At 38.3% G+C, this 22091-nt stretch overlaps 1 protein-coding gene across 1 annotated transcript in view; it reads right to left on the reverse strand.

The window, feature by feature from the left end:
* Positions 1-22091, reverse strand: part of SRFBP1 (serum response factor binding protein 1) — an 80773-nt gene that overhangs the window by 35800 nt on the left and 22882 nt on the right. Inside the window, exons 2-3 of the mRNA XM_075527254.1 lie at positions 16886-16974; positions 15845-15917 (exon numbers count right to left, since the gene is read on the reverse strand). Of these exons, the coding sequence (XP_075383369.1) occupies positions 15845-15917; positions 16886-16974 (162 nt within the window). The remainder of the gene's footprint in view (positions 1-15844; positions 15918-16885; positions 16975-22091) is intronic.

The following is a 22091-nucleotide window of genomic DNA, read 5'->3' on the forward strand; positions in this document are numbered from 1 at the left end:
AGCCTGATAAAAGTTCAAAGTATGCGGATGTACAGATTTAGCTTTCCATAGAAGCCAACTTTTACAGTAAATACCTGTGTCATAAAGAACAGACAACTACAGGAGAGCAAAACCACAACAAAAAAGGATTCCATAGATCTTTTTTTGTTCCACCAGTCTAGCCAACGAAGTTTTTCCCAGCAACCTGACTGGATGACTTGATTCTATATCATCACACACTGAAACCAGAGGTTTTATCCAGTAGAAATGAAGACATTTTCTCTCCAATTGCAGACAAATTAAGTGAATTATAATTTAAATACATTCCCCTGTATCATTACGGTTTAAGATTATTATGATGTCCTACAGTAATTATAGTATTTTTCACTTATCAAATATCTAGATTCTGTATTACAAAGAGGAAGGAAAGCATAAAAAGAAAGGGTTCTACAGTTCCTAATTTTCCTAAAGTATACACTATAGAAAATGTCATGTATTTTTTAATGACTTTGCATGTTTCATTGATTGCCTTACATTTTCAAAAGCTTTATAGAATTTAATGTTGTTTTAACTTGCCTTTTATTTTAATATATGACTTCTCAAAAGAAAAAATGATCTTCCTCGAAATCATTCATTTTCAGCCTTGTTGGATTAATAACAACTTGGGCAGGAATACTACAGAACAGATTAAGAAAAAATAGTAAAACTTAATTCTCATTTTAAAATAACAAAACCAAAGAAGTCACTAGAGGAAATGATCAGAACAAAACTTCCCAAAAAATCAAAAGCTGTACAACCATCTCACTTTAGATGAATATATGGTAGTTGATTTTGATGGGCATTAACTATTACTAACCTATTAAGAAAAGAGCACTCCAAAATTACAGTTAATCGTTGAGAACACAAGAATGTATTTCAAGTGGAACTTGCCTAGCAATTGTTCTTTTTGTAAACTACACTGGTGTCAGGTTTTTGCTGGCACCAATTTTAAACATTACTAAATGTCTACAGTATTGCTGTCTCAGTTTAGATCCAAGTGAAATTCAATGTCAACCTGTGAGTTTTCATCTACTAAGTTTCACACTACAAAATTTTATAGTTTTCTGTTTTTATTGTTCTCTGAAAAATTAAAGTTATTAAAATACTCATTGAACAAAACTACACAATATTCCTATAAACATAGTGTTGTCCAAATCGTTACCTTTCTCTAGCTAAATATCCTTATTCTGCTACGATGTACAAGCTCTCTTAAAAGCAGAGCACGCAGCTGAGGCAAAGACTACTTATTCATGCAGTTTAATAACAATACAAAATGAAAAAACAATTCCCCAAAAGAAGAGTTAACACTGCTAGTTTGTTTAAGCTGTTGTAAAATACCCAAACTTTATTTGGCAAGTATAGGCTGCTCTTTTCTGCCACGTTTATAAACTAATTTAATATTTCAAGAGGTATGCAAGTCAAATGCCAGCAATTACATCAGTCTACCGAGATGAACACTGTGAACTTGGCATTTTATTTAGTCAATTAGATTAAATGAATTGTTTAATTTTGGAGGTTCCCATCTGATTCAGTAGCCACACATTCAGGGAGCAACAGTCACTGTTTTCACCATAGGATACAAAAAAAAGTTAGCAAGTCTGTAATCTTGTGACAATTTCAGAAATAGAAGGTATTATGAAAGTAAACTACAATTACAAGCATTCAAAAGAAAAGTTACAAAAAGGAAAAAAACAAGCTCACTGGATTATTCAGTACAGCAAGCATGATGATGCCAAAGTTATCGTGATTCGAATATTCTTTCTTCTTCAAACATCTTTTAGTTCTGAATGTCAGTGTTCATTTGGACTGGTACAATCTGTAATTTCACTCTGTACTGGCAATTTGTTCCACGCTGCTTTTCTAATATTAAAATAACAACCACATGCAATTTCAGGGTTAACATATTTCCAAGCAGTCCTGTGTTGGCTGGACCTATCTTCGGTTTTGAATTACTATCCCTGGTATTCACAACCGTTGCCAGTATTGCTGGTTGCCAGATGAACTGTTTTTGTAAAAATTAAAGAAAAACAGCGTTACCTGCCAGAAGGGGACGCTATGCACAACTAGCAGAAAGCCGCCTCTTTCTCAGTTTAGCCTCTTTTCTCTCAGCAGGAGCTTGAGCCAGCAAGACTGCCACCAAAGCAGCCAGGAAAAGCATGTGCTATATTCTCACAACATTCCCAACGAAGACAGTGACTGACAAATGGGTGCAATCCAGCTAATAATCCCCACCCGCTAGATTTTGGTTTGAAACAGATACAGAAACAGAAATGAATAATGAAGACAGAAGAACCTGGAGAGATGCAGAAAAAGGTAGAAGTACGTGAATACTCAGAGCCATACACATGGCCCCTTTGTCTGCTTCCAGAGGGCATAAAAGAGGGTTCAAAGATCAGACAGAATGGAGAAAGAAAGAATTTTCTTTTTCAATTCCCCGTCCCAGGATGCACTATCTCCAGGAAAGTACTCCTCCGCCAGTCTTTTCTTGAAGCACCTGGGGAAGAAAATAAATTACTTCTTGTCCTTTCCTAGAGGTCTTGAAACTTGAGCAAGGCAAACCTGGTACCCCATTTACCCAAGGTCAGGGGTAAAGGTGGAAAGAAGAGATCTGGCAACAAAACATGAAAAATACTATTTTTTTCAGTACCTGTAGATTTCCAAATTGGCTGCTAAAAGCTCCTGAGCAACATATTGGTATACAAAGTGCAAAAGAACTATCCAGGACCAATACATGAATTGTGTAAACCTCCAACATCAGTAGTTCACCTTGTATCCTGAGGAATCCTATTTCAATCTTGTTACACCTTCTGTAGATGCTATGCCAGATCTGTAGATGCTATGCCATCCTCGACACTTTTCTTTATACTTCTACTAGTTTTCTTTTTTTTGTTTAAACATGCTAAGAAAACTTATGCAGTATACAGTAAAACAATTGATTTAAATAGGAACAGATTGTCTTCTGTCTGAAGACACTGAATAGCAATATAGCATTTTCACATAGGTATCTATGGTAACTCCAATATTGACCTCCTCACTGGTAATAGCCAATTCCGATCCAGTGAAAATGAACCATTGGAAATGTAATTCTCGCCACCACATGCATTACTTCGCATTTATCACTCCTGAATGTCTTTAGTCATTTTATTGCCCAGTTTTGTAATATTATTCTGCAGTGTCTTAGTGTCTGTATCTTCACTACTCTGAAATTTTGGATCATCAAGCTCTGTCATGCATTCTCTTTTTCTGAATCATTTCCAGCACTGACCGCCACAAAAGTCCACTGTTAGCTTTCCAACACTATAAAAGCTAACCATCTACTTCTCTCTTCCACTTCTTATGTTTAACTCTGTGACTAAAAGAAGAAAACTCATATCCATAAACAGCTTTTTTTAAAAGAAAAAAAAATGGTGAAAGCTGGACAATGGCTTTTGGAAATTTAAAACAATACACAGACTCAATCAGCAACATCCACTGTATGTATTTATTCCTTCAAAGAACTCCCACTGATTTGCAAGGCATGACTTTCATCTCCTAAAGGTACAATTATTCTGCCTCATCCTATTCATCCATGTGTTCGCTAAATCCATTCTTTTATTAAAGTGCCAATGAGTCTGTCCAGCACTGAAGTCATATTTACATTAGTATTACATTCCCAGAATAGACTTTATATATTTTTTTTGTAAGCAGGAGGCAACCATGGGGGAAATAAGATTTTACACACAAAAGCATGAATTGGAATAAGGAGTCATAACAGCTGCAGTCACCATTCTGGATTAAATTAGTTTCCAAGTGACTATAAAGATATTTACAGTAGGCCTCCAATGTCTCCTCCCTCCAACCCCTCAAATTAGAATAAATAAGAATAAAAACTTTACTACAATATTCAAAAATAATTTCTTTTATAGCTGTGAAGAACCGAAGACCTAATTTCTGTGGGAAATTTCTTCAGAAGAAAGAGTCCCAAAAAGAACAGTTAATTAAGGATATTAAGACAGTTTAATATTGATCCACCATACTAAGTAGATTCACTGTTTACTGGAGATATTCTTCTTAGCTTCTCCAGAATATATTAAGTACAAAGACCAGATAGCATACAGCAAGAAATTAACTAGAACTGCCTCGGAGATCTCGCAAGGACCATCTTATTTGGCAACTATTAGTACACCTCAGCATGGGATGGCCAAAATGTAAAGAAAAGGTATGCAGTGCTTACAGAAACACTATTTTCTATCTCAGGTTCAGATGAATTTCAGAGAAGGTTAACGAAGAGGCCCAAGTTGGTGCACTAAAGTGAAATACATGTTGGGATGATAAAAGTAGTCAACAACAAAAAAAGCATCTATTTGGAACATGCACAAATATTTTCAAAATGAGCGCAGAAACATGCTGACACTTCTGTCGTTATTTTGAATAATAATAAGTGTTTTGGTTTGCTGTCACTGCTCAATTTTCAAATAATATAAGGCATATGGGTTGCATTAATTTGTTTTTTGTACTACTGCAAAGGTTGCCTCTTTATTAAAATAAACAATAAAAATACTTATGCAGAATTCAGAAAGGAGATGGAGTCTCATCTGCAAGCCATATTTTTTAAAAAGTGAAAATAGCTTATTTTGCATCCTTACAAAAAAAATAAGATAGTAAAATTCTTACACAAGACTCAAGAGGAAAAAGCTTCATCTGCAAGCCACATTTTTAAGATAGCTGACAACCTTTACTTAGAATCTACTTTAATATTTTCCTTAAGTTTCTCAAATCCAACAAAAAGCTGCCTTTGTGATCTGTTTTCACTTTGTAACTAAGAATCTAGTGCATAAGAAAAAAAGCACATAACTGCTTCTATTTAAGTATCTGGTCAGCAATGAAGTCTTGAAAATGATGCTGATGATATTTTTACTTACTTTTATATGTAAGAAAAGCAGTCCATCTTTTTTTATGCAATCTAAAGCAGTATTTGGTGTAAAAAAATCATTACTTTTGTTATCATAATGAAATAAAACAGTAGGAATGGCTGTCAGTTGTTTTCTCATTCCAAATTAAAATGGTACAGTACAAGATTCCCCCCCCCCCTTTTCTCTCAGTTTTCCTTACAATCCTAATTTAATTTTATGCTTGCTATCTAGAAAAAAATGTATAATATTCTACAGCTTTCTCATGCTGAGATTATTAAGCTTGCTCAGTTAAGATATTTCGACCCTGCAAGAGGAGCAAACAGGAGACTGACTTGGGAAAACAGTTATATTAAATATGGGGTTTCTCATTTTAGCATAAACATGGAATGGAAGCAATATATCAGTGAAAATAATATGAAATGCTATGAAGGTTAAGAACAGAACAGAACTCAAGTCAGTGAGTATACCAACCTGCCTTCTTCACTATTTTAAGAATTGTGTCAGAAACAGGTGGTAGATAGGAATATTCAAGGAAAGTGGGTATATTGAAGAGACATGGTTACATAGTCTCCTGACAAGGTGTTCCTCTCTCATTCTTGTTAATCAAGAATAGCAAGAGCCAAGCCTCAGACCTCATAAACACTGAGAAAGGCATACCAACAGATGGTCATCACTTCTTCTGTATACTTTTACCTCACCTCAGCTATGAAGACCAAAAAATTTGTGTTTTGATAAAAAAGTTGTCATCATTCACTTCTAAGGAAAAGCGCATGTACATATTGGTAGATGGGCGTAAGCAAAATTTCCATGAAGTAAATTCCTTTCGGAAGCAACAACCTTACTGTCTTGACTGGAGAGCAATTACATACACCAGCATTTGCTCCAGAAGTAATTTGTATTTGTTCAGACTCTCTTACTTCTCTCTGGAAGTGTAACATTGTCTTTGCTCATTTTTTCATGTGAATGTAATGTTTTTAATTTCAGAAACAGAAGGAAAGAAGTTTTTTCAAGTAAGAATTTGTTCAGTCAAAAAGTCATAATACTTGTGAAGCAAAATGCTCATGAATTACTGTTGAATTATCTCCTACAAGGATATCACAGAAGAGGAGTTCCATGGAACTTCATTATTAGAAAAAAGTAAAAGGTATCAGTAAGCACATTCAACCACCTATCATGATACTCTTGACAGATGAGCTGGAGAGAGAGCATATTGTAAAAGTGAAAGAGATAAAACTCTGACCTTGAAGTTACAGCAACCAACCCTTTTTCCCTTCTAATCCAATGCCCAAAATGCTTTAATATTCATATGGAAAGGATGATAAAACACTATGCCACAACCAATTAAATACAGAAATACATGATGCTTTCTTCCCCACCTCCAGTCATGAGACACTGATTGTCATACAAATATCTTTGCCATTTTTGCATGGAAAATGTACTCAGGGCCACTTGTTTACATCTTTACTGAAGTCGAGATAAACAACCACTGTTCATCTTGCCTACCAAGCTAGGCACCTCACTGTAGAAGGCTATGAAGTTAGTCAAACTCATTTCCTCACCGGAATTCCATGCTGACTGTGCCCAATCAGCTGCTTGTCCTTTATATTTTTGTAAATGGTTTTCAGTATTATTTGCTCCATTCATCACCCCAGCAATTGAGGAGAGGCTGCCCAGCCTGCAGTACCCCTGATTTTCCGTCTTGCCTCTCCTGAAGATAGGAGCGACGTCTGCTTCTTCCCAGCTGTCAGGAATCTTCCCCCCGCCCCCCGGCCCCCAAGCTGGTCCTGCCAGGACCTTTCAAAAATGACTGAGACTGGTGACAATGGCCACCTTCCTCATCAGCTCTGGGTGCATTCCAACAGGTCCCACGGACTTGCGTACGACCACTTGGTTTAAAGGTTCCCTAACCTGATCCTCCTCCAGCAAGGGCAAGTCTTCCTTGGTCTGGATTTTCCCACTGGTTTCAGGGACCCAGGATTCCTGAAGGCTGCTCTTGCCGCTAAAGACTGCAATGAAGAATGATTGATTACCTTGGCCTTCTTAATGTCCTTTATCAGAAATCTCCTGTCCACCCATCAGTGGGTGGACATTTTCCCTAGTGTTCCTTTGGCCGCTCATATTCCTGCAGAAGTCGTCTGTGTTGCCCTTTATGTCCCTCGCCATATTCATGGTGCGCACCTGGACAGTGTCTCTATATTCTTCCCAGACCATCTGCCTCTGTTTCCACCTTGTACGCTTCCCTTTTACATTTGAGTTGGTCTGTTTGTTCTCTTTGAGATCTCATCTCATCTTGAGATGATCTCTTTGTTCATCCTGCAGGCCTCCTGCTGCCTTTGCTCGACTTCCTTTGTGTTGGAATGGTTCATTCTTGAGGTTGGAGGTGGTGATACCTCACAAATCAACCTCTCCTGGACTTCCCTCCAGGACTGTATCCCCAGGAGATTCTTCCAAGCGGCTGCCTGAGAAGGCCAAATGCTGCTCTCCTCAAGGCCAGGGCTGTGATCCTGCTTAGGTTTTTTGTGTTCCCTTCTCTCAGCATCCTGAATTTCACCATCTCGTGGTCACTGCTAGCAATGCTGCCCCTGACCTTCACCTTGCTCACCAGTTCTTCCTTGCTGGTGTATATGAGGTCCAGCAGAGCATCCTCCATCATTGGCTCCTCAATCCCCTGTGTTACAGAGTTATCATCAGTGCTCTCCAAAAACCTTCTGGATTGCTTGACAGCTGCGGTTTATATCGCCGCAGCAGACAGTGGGGCAATTCAAGCCTGCAAGAGGCTGTGGACATGAGGCTTCTTTTAGTTGTCTGGAGAAGGCTTCACCTATGCCCCAGGGAGGGTGTGCGCAGCCATGGGGGAAGGCTGGTGGTGGGGAACGCAGGGCCAGGGCGGGGTGGGGGGGCTTAGGCCAGCGCTGCTGCCAGCGCTGGCAGGGGACAGTGTGTGCAGCCACACTACCCTTAACGTGCCCAGTCTTGAAAGCTAAGCAGGGGCGGGCCCAGTTAGTACTGGGATGGGACACTGCCTGGGGACACCCTTTTGGCTCTGCCTCTTTCCACCTGGGGTTCTTCCTCTTCCTCTCCTGTCCCGGATTTCGTTGTCCTCCTTCTAAAGCCTCCTCACACATGATGTGGAAATTGGCCCGATGGGTGCTAACGGGTGCAGGGCCATCTCCCACCTCCTTTTTGTCCTGCCGGCATCGCGGTCGGCAGCGTCAGTGCCTCCGCTGCTGGCCCGTAGGCTGGCAGACGCATCTTCCACCTCCTTGGGGTGGGGTGGATGGAGGCGTGAGGAGGTCTTTCTGCCCCGCCAAGGTGGCGGGAAGGGCTTCCTTCGTCCCCTCTGAGGGGCTGGAGCAAGTCCCCAGACCTGGGCCGGATGGAGCGGGCGGTGTCCTGGGAGGTGGTGGGAGGCAAGGGCAGGAGGAGGCACGCAGGGCACTGATGGCAGAGCGCCGATGCTGTGGGTGCTGCTGGGGAGCACGGGGGAAATGGGACACTAACCAAGGCTGGGCCTTGCTGGTACACGGCACCCTGGGAGGGCAGCCTGCTACGGTGCTTTGGCCCGCAGCGCAGGGCATGCGTGCACCGCCGTGGGCAGCCTTTGTGTGGCGGGAGCTGTGTAACATGGGGAAGTTGTGCTTTGCGGAGGGGATGGGGTGTGTGAAGGCACCTGGAAGGGGGTCCTCATCTTGTATCAGAAATAGCGTGGCCAGCAGGACCAGGGAAGTGATCGTGCCCCTGTACTCAGCACTGGCGAGGCTGCACCTCGAATACTGTGTTCAGTTTTGGGCCCTCACTACAAGAGAGACATTGAGGTGCTGGAGCATGTCCAAAGCAGGGCAACGAAGCTGGTGGAGAGTCTAGAGCACAAGTCTTATGAGGAGCGGCTGAGGGAACTGGGGTTGTTTAGCCTGGAGAAAAGGAGGAAAGGGTTCTCAAGGGTTCCCACCAAACCCACCAAAAGGGTTCTCAAGCACTGGAACAGGCTGCCCAGGGAAGTGGTTGAGTCACCATCCCTGGAGGTATTTAAAAGACCTGTAGACGTGGTGCTTAGGGACATGGTTTAGTGGCAGAGTTGGCAGTGTTAGGTTTATGGTTGGACTTGATGACCTTAAGGGTCTTTTTGCAACCTAAGAGATTCTATGATTCTATTATCTGTTTCTGATCAGGAAGCGTGTAGCAGATGCTCACAATAATACTGCCCTTGTTGGTCTGCCTGGTAATGCTGACCCTTATGCTTTTAACTGGCTCATTATCCATCCCAAGGCAGAGGTCCATGAATTCCTGCTGCTGTCTCACATAAAGGGTAATTTTCCCTTCCTTGTCTTCCAGGCCCTAGTTTGGCTATAAGGAGATTACAGCAGATTGTGTCACATGCTTTGCTCAAGTTAAGGTATACAACATCTGCTGTTTCCATACAGACAGTCATCTCATCACAGAAGGTAACCAGGTCAGTCAGGCAGAATTCACCCTTGGTAAATCCATTCTGGCTATTCCCAGTCCTTCTTTTCTGGAATTTGATTCCAGAACGACTTGCTCCATAACCTTCTCGGAGATTAAGTCGAGGCAGACCAGCCTGTATTTGCTCAGATCCTCCTTCCTGAAGTTAAGCATGATGTTTGCCTTCTTCCAAATGTCAGTAACATTTTTCAATTATTGTGACCTTTCAAAAGTGAGGAAAGTCAGCTTGATGAAAAGATCACGACATCAGTCAGCTCCTTCTCACCCCAAGTACAAGGTATCTGGTCCCATGGACTTGTATGTGTCCAATTGACCTACGCATTCCTTAACAGCATCATTTTCTGCTGTGGGTCACACTTCACTCCCACAGACTCTGCTTGTAGGCTCTGGAAACCGAGAAGCCAAAGGGCAGAACTCACTAGTAAAAACCAAGAGGAAAAAAAAAAAGCACTGAATACCTCACCCTGTTCCATATCCTTTCACTAAGCTGTGGACCTTTATTTTCCTTTCGCTTTACTTTTGCTTCCAGTGAACTTACAAAAGCCATTCCTGCAGACCTTCACATTCCTCGCTAGCTGGAAATCCATCTGAGTTTTGTATTTTCTAACACTATCTGTGTGCGTTCAGGCAGTGTCTCTACATTCCTCCCAGGTAGTCTGTTCTTGCTTCCACCTTTGGTGGACATCCTTTTTGTGTTTGGGCTCAGGAACCCACTGTTTATCCTTGCTGTCTTCTTCTGCATTATGTTAGGTGCTCTTTACATTATGTTTCCTACTTGGAAGAGCTTTCTACTTCAGTCCTGATAGAATTTGAGATATCCATTAAATGAATATTCAGAGTTTGTATAACAGAAATAATCTGCCTTACAAGGGCATACATTACTTAGAAGAGCCATGTAATGCCATTGACAAAATAGAATGTGCTGTTGAGAACACAAGCAGTAAGATTCATTGTTTCCTAAAAGTGCCTGACTTCTTGCACATGTATGCTTGAGTAATGCACACATGGATCTATCCACCACTCAAAGCACCAAGCTTCCTGCATTACCGCAGAGAAATGCATCACATGGGTAACAGGTCAGACACTTGCCAAAGCAAGGATCTGTACTGCTCCATTGAAGGAGGGCTGAACAACTTCGAGTTCTACCCCTTCTTCCTTCCCTGAAATGGTCTATAAGTGGCATCTGGCCCATACCATTTCGGAAGCTGGACCACACCTGCATCTGTCTTTTGTTGAGAAGCATCAGGGACCCTTCCTAAGCTAATTACACTAGAATTTAAGAGCTCCCCATTACTCTTTCAAAAACCTTTAAAAGTTAAAGATTCTATAACATTAATATGAAAGTCTGCTATCTATTATGAAAGAATATATGCAAGACTGTTGTTAGAAACATATGCCAGGAGAAAGAAAAAGCAAAACTGCAAAAAAGTGCATTAGTCCTCACTCTTACTTAAGACAATTCTACAGTGAGATGTTAACTGAAACCAAGGCTACAGAAGATGAAAGCATTAACCAAAAAATAAACCATTACTGTTAGAAGAAAATGATAAGGCTTTTTGAAAAAGCCTGGTATTTCAGGATACAAAAATTCAATGCAAAAAGAACATACTAAAAGAAAGATCTATCAAGCTCCTTAGGCTGACCTACTCTAAAATCATGGGTGAGCAAAAGCCCTCTCTCACCCATATCACTATTTCTTTCATGAAACTGGATGATTTTTGTTCCAAGGCCAAAGATTGTGAAAACATCCTTCAGACTGAAGCTCCACCTTTACAAAACAAATCTGGCTTTCAAAAGCTTGACAGTAGTATTAGAGTTCATACTTAACTCTACTTCTGTTCATATCTTGCTAAAATATAAAGTTGAGAGAACATAATTTAGAGTAAAGCATTATTTTTTCCTTTAGCTCTTGTACTAACCTCATTATTCTGTGATAAATATTGTGTTTTAAGTGTATTGAAACAAAAACATGGTATTGACTTATCTGTTTCTCCAATGGTAACTTTCGGGGTAGAGAACGTATCTTTCCACGCCATTTAACAATGGTTGTAACCAACTGCTGCTCATTCCCAACAACTGGAAGACACTTTCCCTTCAAGCATTGCAAATAGCCTTTCTGCCACATCTCATCAATGGGCATCCTCCAAATGCGACACTGCTATAGCAACACCTGCCATAACACCAAGGTTTTTGTTGTAAGATAAAGGCAAAACCTACTCCTAAATACACAGTAAAACAACCACATAAAGTTGTATTAAGACCTAATTTCAGCCAAGAAATTTAAACAATTCAAGATAAGCTACATGTTGCTATGAAATCACTAGACAATCAGTTATTTTAGTGTAAAGAAACTTTAAAAAATAGCATCGCTTCCTAAATATGGTACTCTATGGTACCTAAATATAGTACCTAAATATGGTTCCTAAATAAGAAGTACTCTACAATGGATAATTAATCCATTTTGACAGTATCATCAAGCCTGACAAACAAGTAAAAAAATTCCTGTAAGTAACCACAATTTTATATTTTAAAAAACTACTATCATAGTAGGAGGACTAGAAAGGATCACACTGTTCTTTTTTCCCCCATCTTTCATGAATTGTTCAATATTTTATACAGTTTTGGCAAAATGAAATCTGAAGAACTCAAAAAACAGTGCACTATTCCAACAGCTTTGAGAACTCCTGCAAACAATTAACCCAGTTCCTGCATCCACGTAGCTGGAATTTTTAACTGCTCTCATTTCCCACAATGTTTACTTCTGATTGTTGTGTTTGAGACATTATGAATTTTATTTGCCAATTAAGTTATTTTTAATCTCCAGTTCTAACAATGAAAACATATAGAATAAAAAATTAAATGCCATTCCAACAACAACACAACAATATATGTTATTTGCAAATTCAAATAACAAAAAGTTTCTTAATACAGGCCAGCACCTTCCTAGTTTTCAATATATGCAGAACTGGGCCATGTGTGAGTATGTATAGGATACAAAAAAAAGTAAACACAGACACAGTATTTAACCTGAAAAGTGAGCATCTAATTATGTCCCACTCCTAGGAAACAGTGTATTTACAGTGAAATTATGCCAGCAGTGTCTGTTTAGAGTCTACTTGAAGACAGGAAAAAAGCATCCCCAAGAGTTAATGATAAAACAAGTTATCAAATAATAGCAAGCATTTTCTCCTTCCTGTAATATCAGATTGTAATTAGTAAAGATCCACACTAGAACGAGAAGTTAAGAACTTGTAACTGAAAGTTCACATTTGTGTCATTCAGAAGAGCAGCAGCTCTTAGAAGTCCTGCTGAGCTGCAGGCAGCCAGCCTCTAACAACAGATGCACCATCAGGTAATTGATTTTTTTTTTTTTTTTTTTTTGGTTACAGTCTGGATGAAAGATAACAGTTGTACCATGAAGTGGCAGCAGCCATATTGAAACATTATGCTGACAAAGAAACAGATTCCCCAAGTAAATGAACTAGTACAAAAGGTTTGGGGGTTTACAGGCAGCTGAATGCAGAAATGTAATTCTTAAGGCAGCAAGGAATTCTCCCTTATTGGGATTTCAATGACTCAGATTTTTTTCCTGAGTAAGAGAAACTTAAGCCATCGCATTAAAAACTTCAGTAAGACAGACAACTGTGTCAAGGTCCTGGAATTGCAGTCTCTCTTCCCTGAGCTTGAAACAAATTCCCTGTGAAATGGAATCTTCCTCTCGTGCCTTCTGAGGTTACCAGGATACATAAAGTCCTTCACAAAAGGCCCTGTTTATGCCAGCAGTCCCTAGAAGGCTTTTTTCTTCTGGATATGTGGTATGGGAAAGGTAATCTGGGCCTGTTCTTGACCGATGGAAGAAAAATGCCTAGAGAGGTGTGCTGTCTGTGGCAACCAGGAAACACTCAGAAAAAAATTCTATTATTTTCCTTTTCTTTCAGAGATGCATTTTCTTCAGTCGACGGCAAACCTTTGTGTGTTTGTCCAATCAATAAAGAAGTTCTAGAACTTGTAAGTAGCCATCTCAAGAAATCTTCTAATCTGAAAACACAAATGTTGCCAGACTCTGGTGTAACATCCACTTTCTGGCTCCAAACCACTTTGGCCAGTGTAAATATTTTTGTTGTTTTTTTGTCTTTTCAACTGAACTTCTCTTTGCAACTTGCTATACTCCCCATGACTAAACATTTAGTAAGAGAGAAGGCAGCCACTTTTTTCTTACATAAGACATGCAAGTAGAAGTTTACGGACTATTCCTGGAAAAGTATACGGACTATACATGGAAAGTGACCAATTCCTATATTCTGCACACAGATAGTCAGTTTTGAAAGGATCTGCATCTCCTCGGACAAGTGGTTGGGATCCATACACTGAAACCGATAGAATAGTCTGGGTAATACAAGCCTGCTCTAAGTTGAAACTTCGTAGACGGCTTACCAATTTACCTTATTAACAATTTCTATCCTGTCCATTCTTTCCTAAAGATTCTAAAATATACATTCAGGTTATGCGAAGAGTTCTTTATGAATCCTATGATCAACAACTTAAGACAAAAGGTTGCTGGGAGTGACACTATACCAATATAAAATCTCCTACTATCTCAAATAATATCAATGATTTCTGTGAAAGCTGTCTTGTCACTCTTCTACGTTGAATGAGGAATATTTCTATGCCAACTCTAAAAAGCTCTCTTAGTCTAGAAATCAACAGTGGTGAAAAAATATGTAAACAACTAGTGCCTTTTAGGCTGTGATTCATAAGAAACAGGAATTTTTCTTTTTGTCTAAGAAACAAATACACTGTAGAGCTAGTAAGTGTCTATTTGTTCATTTTTAAAGACTAAAAAACCCCAAGAAAACCAACATTTCTGCTATAAAAATATTAATATAAGGGTGCATTTATATTTTTAATAATAAAGACCACTTACAGCACAATTTCTGATAACTGAGCGTATTTACTAGCTATTTGCCTGAGAAGTGGAAGAGCTTTTCCTCTTTCTCAGCTGCTCACTTCGAAGACTCCTCCCTTTCTATAAACTATTTCAAAGCAAAATTTGTTTGCCTTCAGCTCTCCAGATTACAAATCTATCCTCCCTTGACAATCGCTCTTAAAAGTTAACACTTACAAGTCCTGCACTCATTAACGCCTAGTGAAGAAACAGCTTGAATGTACTTCAACACAGTCCTGAGTGCAGACAGCCTTTACAATGTCTGCATGAGCCAATCCTGGAAGGAAAACCACAATGTGGACAAAGCGAACACTTCTGGGAGAGGTGTGCAGAATGGATCTTGCAGTGAAACCCTCTCAGGAGCACTCACAGAAGCCCCATAAAACATAGGTTTGTGAGCTCGGTGCTGCACCACACCTGGTCACTTGATATATACTTTTACAATTGAGAAAAGTTTCCAGAATCCTCATCATGCTCCATCAGACACATAAATGTGTCATTAAAAAAAAAAAAAAAAAAAAGGTGCAATTACAAGACCAAGTTTAAGACTGATGGCAAGCCAGAAAAGCAGAATGCCTCAATATGACTGCCATGTTGCTTGACCAGTGCTTTACCCTTTAATACAGTGCTGACCATTTTCTTTTCCCCTTTACTGATTTGTGAGGACTCTTGTTCTGTAAGTACTGTGCTAAAACCCCCTATGATTCCACCTGATGAATCTGGCATAAAGCACATCTAAATGGGTCAATGAAGCCTTTCCAGTTACCAGCTTTTTTGAAGACTAAGATCTGTGCAAGGATCAGGAAAGAAAAAAAAGAAACATTAAAAACAAACAAACAAACAAAACAAACCCCCAAAACCCACACAACGGTAAGGGTGATTTAATCACTACAGTCATCAAGGAAAAACAAACTAAACAGCCATTTTATGTGAAAACAGTTTTCTTGGCCTATATAGGACTCTTGTGCTCAAGCCTTATGACTGGAATTTGTATCTCATTTCAACACACGCAATATTAAGCAGTATCAGTTAAAATTGACATATAACCAGTACAAAACATTACAAAGTTATAAAAGTTTCTGAAGCATTTGCTGATATATCATAATGTATAAGATACAAAAATTATATCGATTGATGGCAAGGCTGAAGATAAAAAAAAAGGTCTGACTCAAGCGTAACCAGTTCCTTGCAGCAAAAATTTCAAACTACGACAGAACTTTGAAGTTGAAAGTAAAATACACGTCACATCACAATTAAAGCTAAGGGATCTGACAACAAGGATACTGTATTGTCAGGCACACAAAATGCCTTCCATACTCCAGAGCAGCATGAGAAGTTTAATTTCTGCACTTTAACTGTTACACTAAAAACTTCAAGCACCACACATTTCTGAACAAATTCATGTTTACCCTGGCAAGCTTAAGACTCAAATTGTCTAACACCTTGACAGATGCAGCAAAAACAGACAAAGCTTTTTGTTACTAAAATTAATTGCCTCTAATATTTAAATATCTGAACATGGTATTACCTTCATGGCATGGATTTCTTCTATTAATCTCTCAACTCGTTTTTGGTTCTTTAATTTCAAGTCTTCTGAACCCCTGCAAATTAAGTCTGTCTTTATTAAAAAAATCTGGGTTTTGTTCACTTTAGTTCCCTGTAGGCTAATACTAAGTAGCAAAATAAAAATATCACAAGAGTGAGCATAAACACATTCCCTTGTTAAATGAACATTTTAGCAAACATAATCTAATGCTTCTGCTGTTCTGAACAGAAGAAAAAACATGGAGGATTTACCAAAATAATAAGAAAGACAAATGTTACTTTATTAGAAAATAGTAACTACAATTCCTATCAACAATACATAGGAGACTCTGATATCTCAAATATAATTACCTTTTAAGATCTGTAATATTTAAATATAAAAGATCATGGGGCTTGCTTCTTATTTTGCACAGTGTGCTAAAATTGTGGGAGAAGAGTATGCTCAGTTTACACTTTGAACACAGTAACATGCATCTTACACCATCTCCAATATGACAAGTCACAAGTTACTTTGGGCCAGTTATCTTTAAAACCATAATCTACAAAATGTTGTTTTAACTATTTACTTAAATATTAATACTAATTATTAAAAATCAAGTGTGACCTGTATGTCTATGCAAACAGAACAATATGTTTTGCTATAGAACCTTGCAGACAACTGCAATGAGAAAATGTTGCCCAACTTAGGTTCAACAGCAGAATAACCAAAGTCTGACACTTAAAAGTGTCAAGTTTAAGTGTGACACTTAAAAGTGCTGTAAAAGGTTCTGTAAGTGATTTGGATTAGCTTCCAATACACTAAATACCTTTAAAAAAAAAGTTATTCTAATTCTGCTTATGGAACTGCTTTTTATAGTTAGTATTTTTAGTCTACCTTAAGTGATGTAAAAATAAGACAAACAGAATTTACGCATTAAAGTGCCTTAAGTTTTAAATGTGTTACATACTTCATTTTTGGGAAAACAATTAAGATACTGTCTCATTTATAAACACATAAACAAGAACAGTGATATTTAAAACTGACTTTTTCATCTTTAGTTTCCCGATGTGTCTGGTTAGTCTGCGAATAGTCAGGACTCTGGCCTTCTTCACATCTTTTCTCATCTTCACAACCTGTCAGAAAGATAGAAGATATTATAAAGCTTGTTTTTCTTCGTTAGTTTCCATACATTCATTACATTGACTTAAATTTTAGAAATTAGTTCAACAAAAAGAACTATTTTTGAAAACAGAGTGCATTCCCCTGCTAACCAGTTCAAATTAATTCAGATTTCATTTAAAATCAAACTACCTCCATAAACTTGAGAGGAAGAACAACCAACAGCCTAAAAATGTGTCTGAGGTCTAAACAGAAGACAACACGTTCCTAACTAGCCATATTTTAATATTACTCTTAGAGCTAGACTGAGCTAGAGATTTGAAAAGACTCACCTTTTCCCTTCACTTTGTTTATTTTTGTGCTGGTGAAACAGCACCAGTACTTTTCCATTAGTACATAATATGTAAAAGCATTTTTGTTATGAAACATTGTGAAAGATTAAGGAAAGACTCCCAAACTAAACATTAGTTATTATAGAACAGAATTTGAGATATGAAAATCTTTTTACCTATTTTAATTGATTGTTGTTGAAAATAAAATCAAAGTGATTTCCAACTCACTACAGTCTCTTTCAACTTCCTATCCTACCCAGTACTCTGTTCCCAAAATGTATTTCAAAGTAGACAGTATTAAAGAAAACTTGACAATGATGTTTTGGTCTTATTTCTCACCCCAAAATGAAAGACACAATTCTAATTATTATTAGACAGATAGTACAGACAAATCTTTGGAATCTCTTGCTATTAAATTCCATTGTGGGAAACCTTAAGCCTAGGCACTATCTTGTCAGTGATGCACATTTTGGAGATACAGGGAGTCAATAGTAACTATAGCCTTGCTTTTTTATAACTGAAAAAAAACCCTTATTTATTCAGATACATCTTACTACCACTATTAAGATTTTGCATTTAACAGTTAAACTCAGAAAATATGAAATATTAAAACAAACAAACAAACAAAAAATCAGTCTTCCTGACAAAAATCCAAATTTCTCTTAAATTTATCCCGTGGAATAAGCTTCAAAATAAGTTGGCACCTCTTTCTCAAGGAAGGTCTTTACCTCAGATTTCTATTTTGTCTTCTGATTTCTCAGAGATAACATCAAAATGATTGCTTGATGGTAATTGCACCATCAAGTCAGTTCCACCAGGAATATTAGTACTATAAACCTGCATCAAGCTTGACCAAAAAAAGAGAAAAAATAAATCTCCAAAGCTCACAGAGGGACATTTCACACCTATGATGGGAAGCCTGGCTAGTATATATCCCCTGTGCAGAGACCATAAAGGTGAGCCCATATCATTTATTTAAAACAACAAAAAACCCCCACATATTTTGCACACCTGATTATGTTTGTAGCTAGGTTACCGACACAAATAAGCGGTTAAGCCTCAAACTGTACTCAGCAGTGGCTCTACCGAAGGCTGAATCAGTCAGAGCAAAACAATTTCTAGAGAGGGGCACATGGTGATGGCCAGCCCCACCCCTGCCAGGGCAGAGAAGGAGCATGTGGAGCAGCGCTCCCACAAAAAGTAAGGGAGGGGAATTGTACTGGGGCATCGTTCCTGGCAACTTGCACAGAGAGAAGGGAAAAGGCAAAGAAGGTTTCTGGGACAAGAATGACTGACTTAAAATTGGTCTCCTGTTCTAAAATTTGTACAGCAAAGGTCAGTACTTACCTCAGTTAACCTAGTGAAAATAACTGCACACAGGTCTACCTACAAACATTTCTACTCCAGCTAAGAGCAGAAAGCACGTGCCAAAAATCACCTGTGCCAAGTCTCTTGCTAGACAGCACCACTGCTCAAGTCTCCATGCGCTAAGGAAGAAATCCTTAACATTACCATTTGCCATCTGAGCATGTAAACATTTCTTTTTGTAAGACATTGAATAAAATTATCACAGCTCCCTATATTACATCATTTTCTAAATGGAAGAAAGAAAATAAAGCATCTTCTGGTTGAATGCATCTTATATACTACGTACGTTCAAAGAGTTTGGCACTTCAGTTGCAAACTGGGTACGCCTTCTTAGAAAGTTTGGGGAGGGGGGCTTGTTTCTTTTGTTTTGTTTTTAAAATAACCATCAAAAACATCCACAAGCTACAAATATATTTGAATGTAAATAACTTGTACTTTACATATTAGTTACTGTGTATCCAAACACACAGTATATTTAACTTCCTCTCAAAAAATACGTTGTAATGTATTTTTTAATAGAAATATTCATGCAGACACAGCATGTTTCCGGGGCCTACAAGAGCCAAAACCCAGCCTCCACTACTGCCAGCCAATGAAAGCTGTATAGACATATGACAGCAGGAATGAGGGAAGGTATTCGCTCTTTGGCAGACTAGGAATATCAATTTATGTAATCCACAGTCATTTCTTTCACACGGGACAGTATGCATCAACTGTGTTCTTGGAAGTACTCATAAAGTTCTCAAGAAAGCAGTCAGCTCTTTGGGACAGAAATCAAAAAACTTTTGCTTTAGATTTACAGTGTGCCTGAAACAATGGGGCTTAGACCACCAGGGTGGCTCCTAGGACTCACTGAACGACCCGTCTCTTGTGTTACAAAGTGAGATAGGCAAGTTCCTCTTGAATAAAAAAAAAAAATACTTCCCCCCAAACAGTAGTAGATTTTGAAAAATAATAAGAAACATTTACTCCTAATAAGTAAGATTTTTTTTTTATAAATAGGTTAAGAAAAGACAACAAGAAAAGGAGAAGTCTTTGTACTGAAACTTAGAAAGGCTGCAGTATAAGTCAGGGTCAGATTTATCAATGCTTTAAGACCAGGCAATAAGGATTTTTAATCTACTTAGAAGTCGCAGTAAACACAAAAGAATAGACACAGGCAAAACTCAAAGCAAACAATTTCTTCTATCAATAGGAACACATTCTAGGATTCCTGGAAATTCAGGAAGCCTGCAATTGTAAGTGGAAATAACCACTTCAAATATTCCTTGCAACAAAAGAACAAGGGATGCTTTCCTTTGTTGAAGACATTTCTTTATTGTGTAGGAAAACATTATCTACACGGCAACTAAGCCATCACTATTTATTAATACTAACAAATAGCCATGTTTATTAATGATTAATACATATATGTTAATTACAATTCTTAAATAGTAAGACTAGATAATATAAAAGAATATAAAATCTAAGACTAGATATAGATAATATATACATTATCAAATCTAAAAGAAACCATAGGGGAAATGAACTTGCTTTTAAAAACAAGCCTAGGTACTAACATGTACTAGCCTGAAAGCACATGAGCATGTTTCAAAAGCTATGGATAGAAATAAAAATCACATCCATTCTGCACTGTGTCTTCCACAGTATGTTCTAAGTATTTATATTACTACAGATTCCAAACAAAGACAAAATGCAAAAAAATTCCATGGCTGCAGGTATTCCACAAAGAGAGGCTTTCATCACCCCAACAGCTTGCAACCTACAGTAAGCATTGCCACAAAACGTGACATGTACCAGCCAACTGCACACAAGCCATTTCAAGCCGTAGGCAGACAACAGCTGCTGCTGTTTCAAGAGAGAAAGTGCAAACAAAGAGCACAATATGGGATCCGCAGATTACTAGCTAGACAAGAACTAGAAACCCTCTCCTGTGATTTACCTTTGCCCATTGCTGCACATTACTGAGAGGAATTGTAACAGGAATTGCTGACTTCAGCACAACCTACACTAAAGTGATACTTGGCACATAGCTCCTGGTACTCACTGCTAGTAGCAGCAGTATCTGGCAATAAGAAGAGCCCTGATTTGGATGGATGGGTACACTTGACATGGTACAAGGGAACAAGAGGGTATACATCAAACCAAGAGGGTGATTTCCAGCAAACAATGCGTTTAACAAGTGTGTGTTTAAAGGCATCACTAGAACTATATTTACAGCTGAGGAAGGGAGAAACCAACAGCTTTGGCTACTTTGCCTTCTTATTCCAGGTTTCTCCTGGCTCTGCAAGGTGAGTAACTATTCCCAGAGATTTGTCCTCATGTGGTAGTCCAGTCAAGCCTTCCCCAACCCTCAGCATGTCCAAGCCCTCCTCATGCCCAAGCAGGGGGAATAAAGGGAGAGAAACTAACATAGGATTGTTTAATCGTACCTTTGATCTCTAAGTTTCCTTCTAGGTTTTTTTGCAAGAGTTTCATTTGAATACTGGTATTTCAGTCATAGTTACCAATTACTTAATTTCAACTAACAAAAACCTTTGAAGGGCTGAATTAGTGCCTGAATCAGTGTTGGACTTACTGGAAAGGGCTTCTGATCACATACATTACCCCTTTTAAATTAATGGGACACGGCTATTGTATATAATACAAGACAAAAATACATGTGTAATAGAAAGTTATTTTAAGAGCCTCCCACACAATTAAGCTGTTGCAAAAAACCTTTTATGAAAATTTTCAAGTTTCTTGAAGAGAAACTGAAGGTATTTTTAGATGAAAGAACAAAAAAAAAATCTGGGTTAGGTTCCAAAAACCTAAATCACTACGGAACAGTCCTTATATTGGTGATGGCAACAAAAACACATGAAGCAATGTGGACAAAACGACACTATAGGTGCAATATTACATTCAAATTCACATGACTAGTCAAAGGTATTTGCCTTCACATTTTTAAGACAACAGCAGCAAAGTTCTCAAAGGAATACTACATTAGAATAAAATGTTATACTTGGCCACTTCTGAAACTTGTTTTGAGGTCTGTACAGGCAACATGCCTCCAAACTAAGCTAGTGTTCAGCCAATTAGAAAAAAATAAAGGAAAGTGTGACTAAAGATTTGTAGATGTATCAAGAAAGGTACGTGTCTACTCTGAACTATAGTATCAACTATATTTGACCAAAAAATATCCCCCAAAACCAAACCATTCTTCAGAGAAATATTAATCCAATGGATTTAGAGAAAAAATAAGCAATAACATGTTTCTGCCCATGGCTTGCTTAATATATTCTATTCAAAAACACTGAAATACTAGAAGAATTGTGTAGGTTTACAATATGAACCGTAAAGTGTTTTTTTCATGTTACCATGTACAAAAGCTAGTACTGTACATGAAAATACCTGAAAGACCCAGAATGTCTTAAATTCTTCTTAACTCA

The sequence above is a fragment of the Mycteria americana genome, chromosome Z (genome assembly GCF_035582795.1).
Source record: "Mycteria americana isolate JAX WOST 10 ecotype Jacksonville Zoo and Gardens chromosome Z, USCA_MyAme_1.0, whole genome shotgun sequence".
Lineage (NCBI taxonomy): Eukaryota > Metazoa > Chordata > Aves > Ciconiiformes > Ciconiidae > Mycteria > Mycteria americana.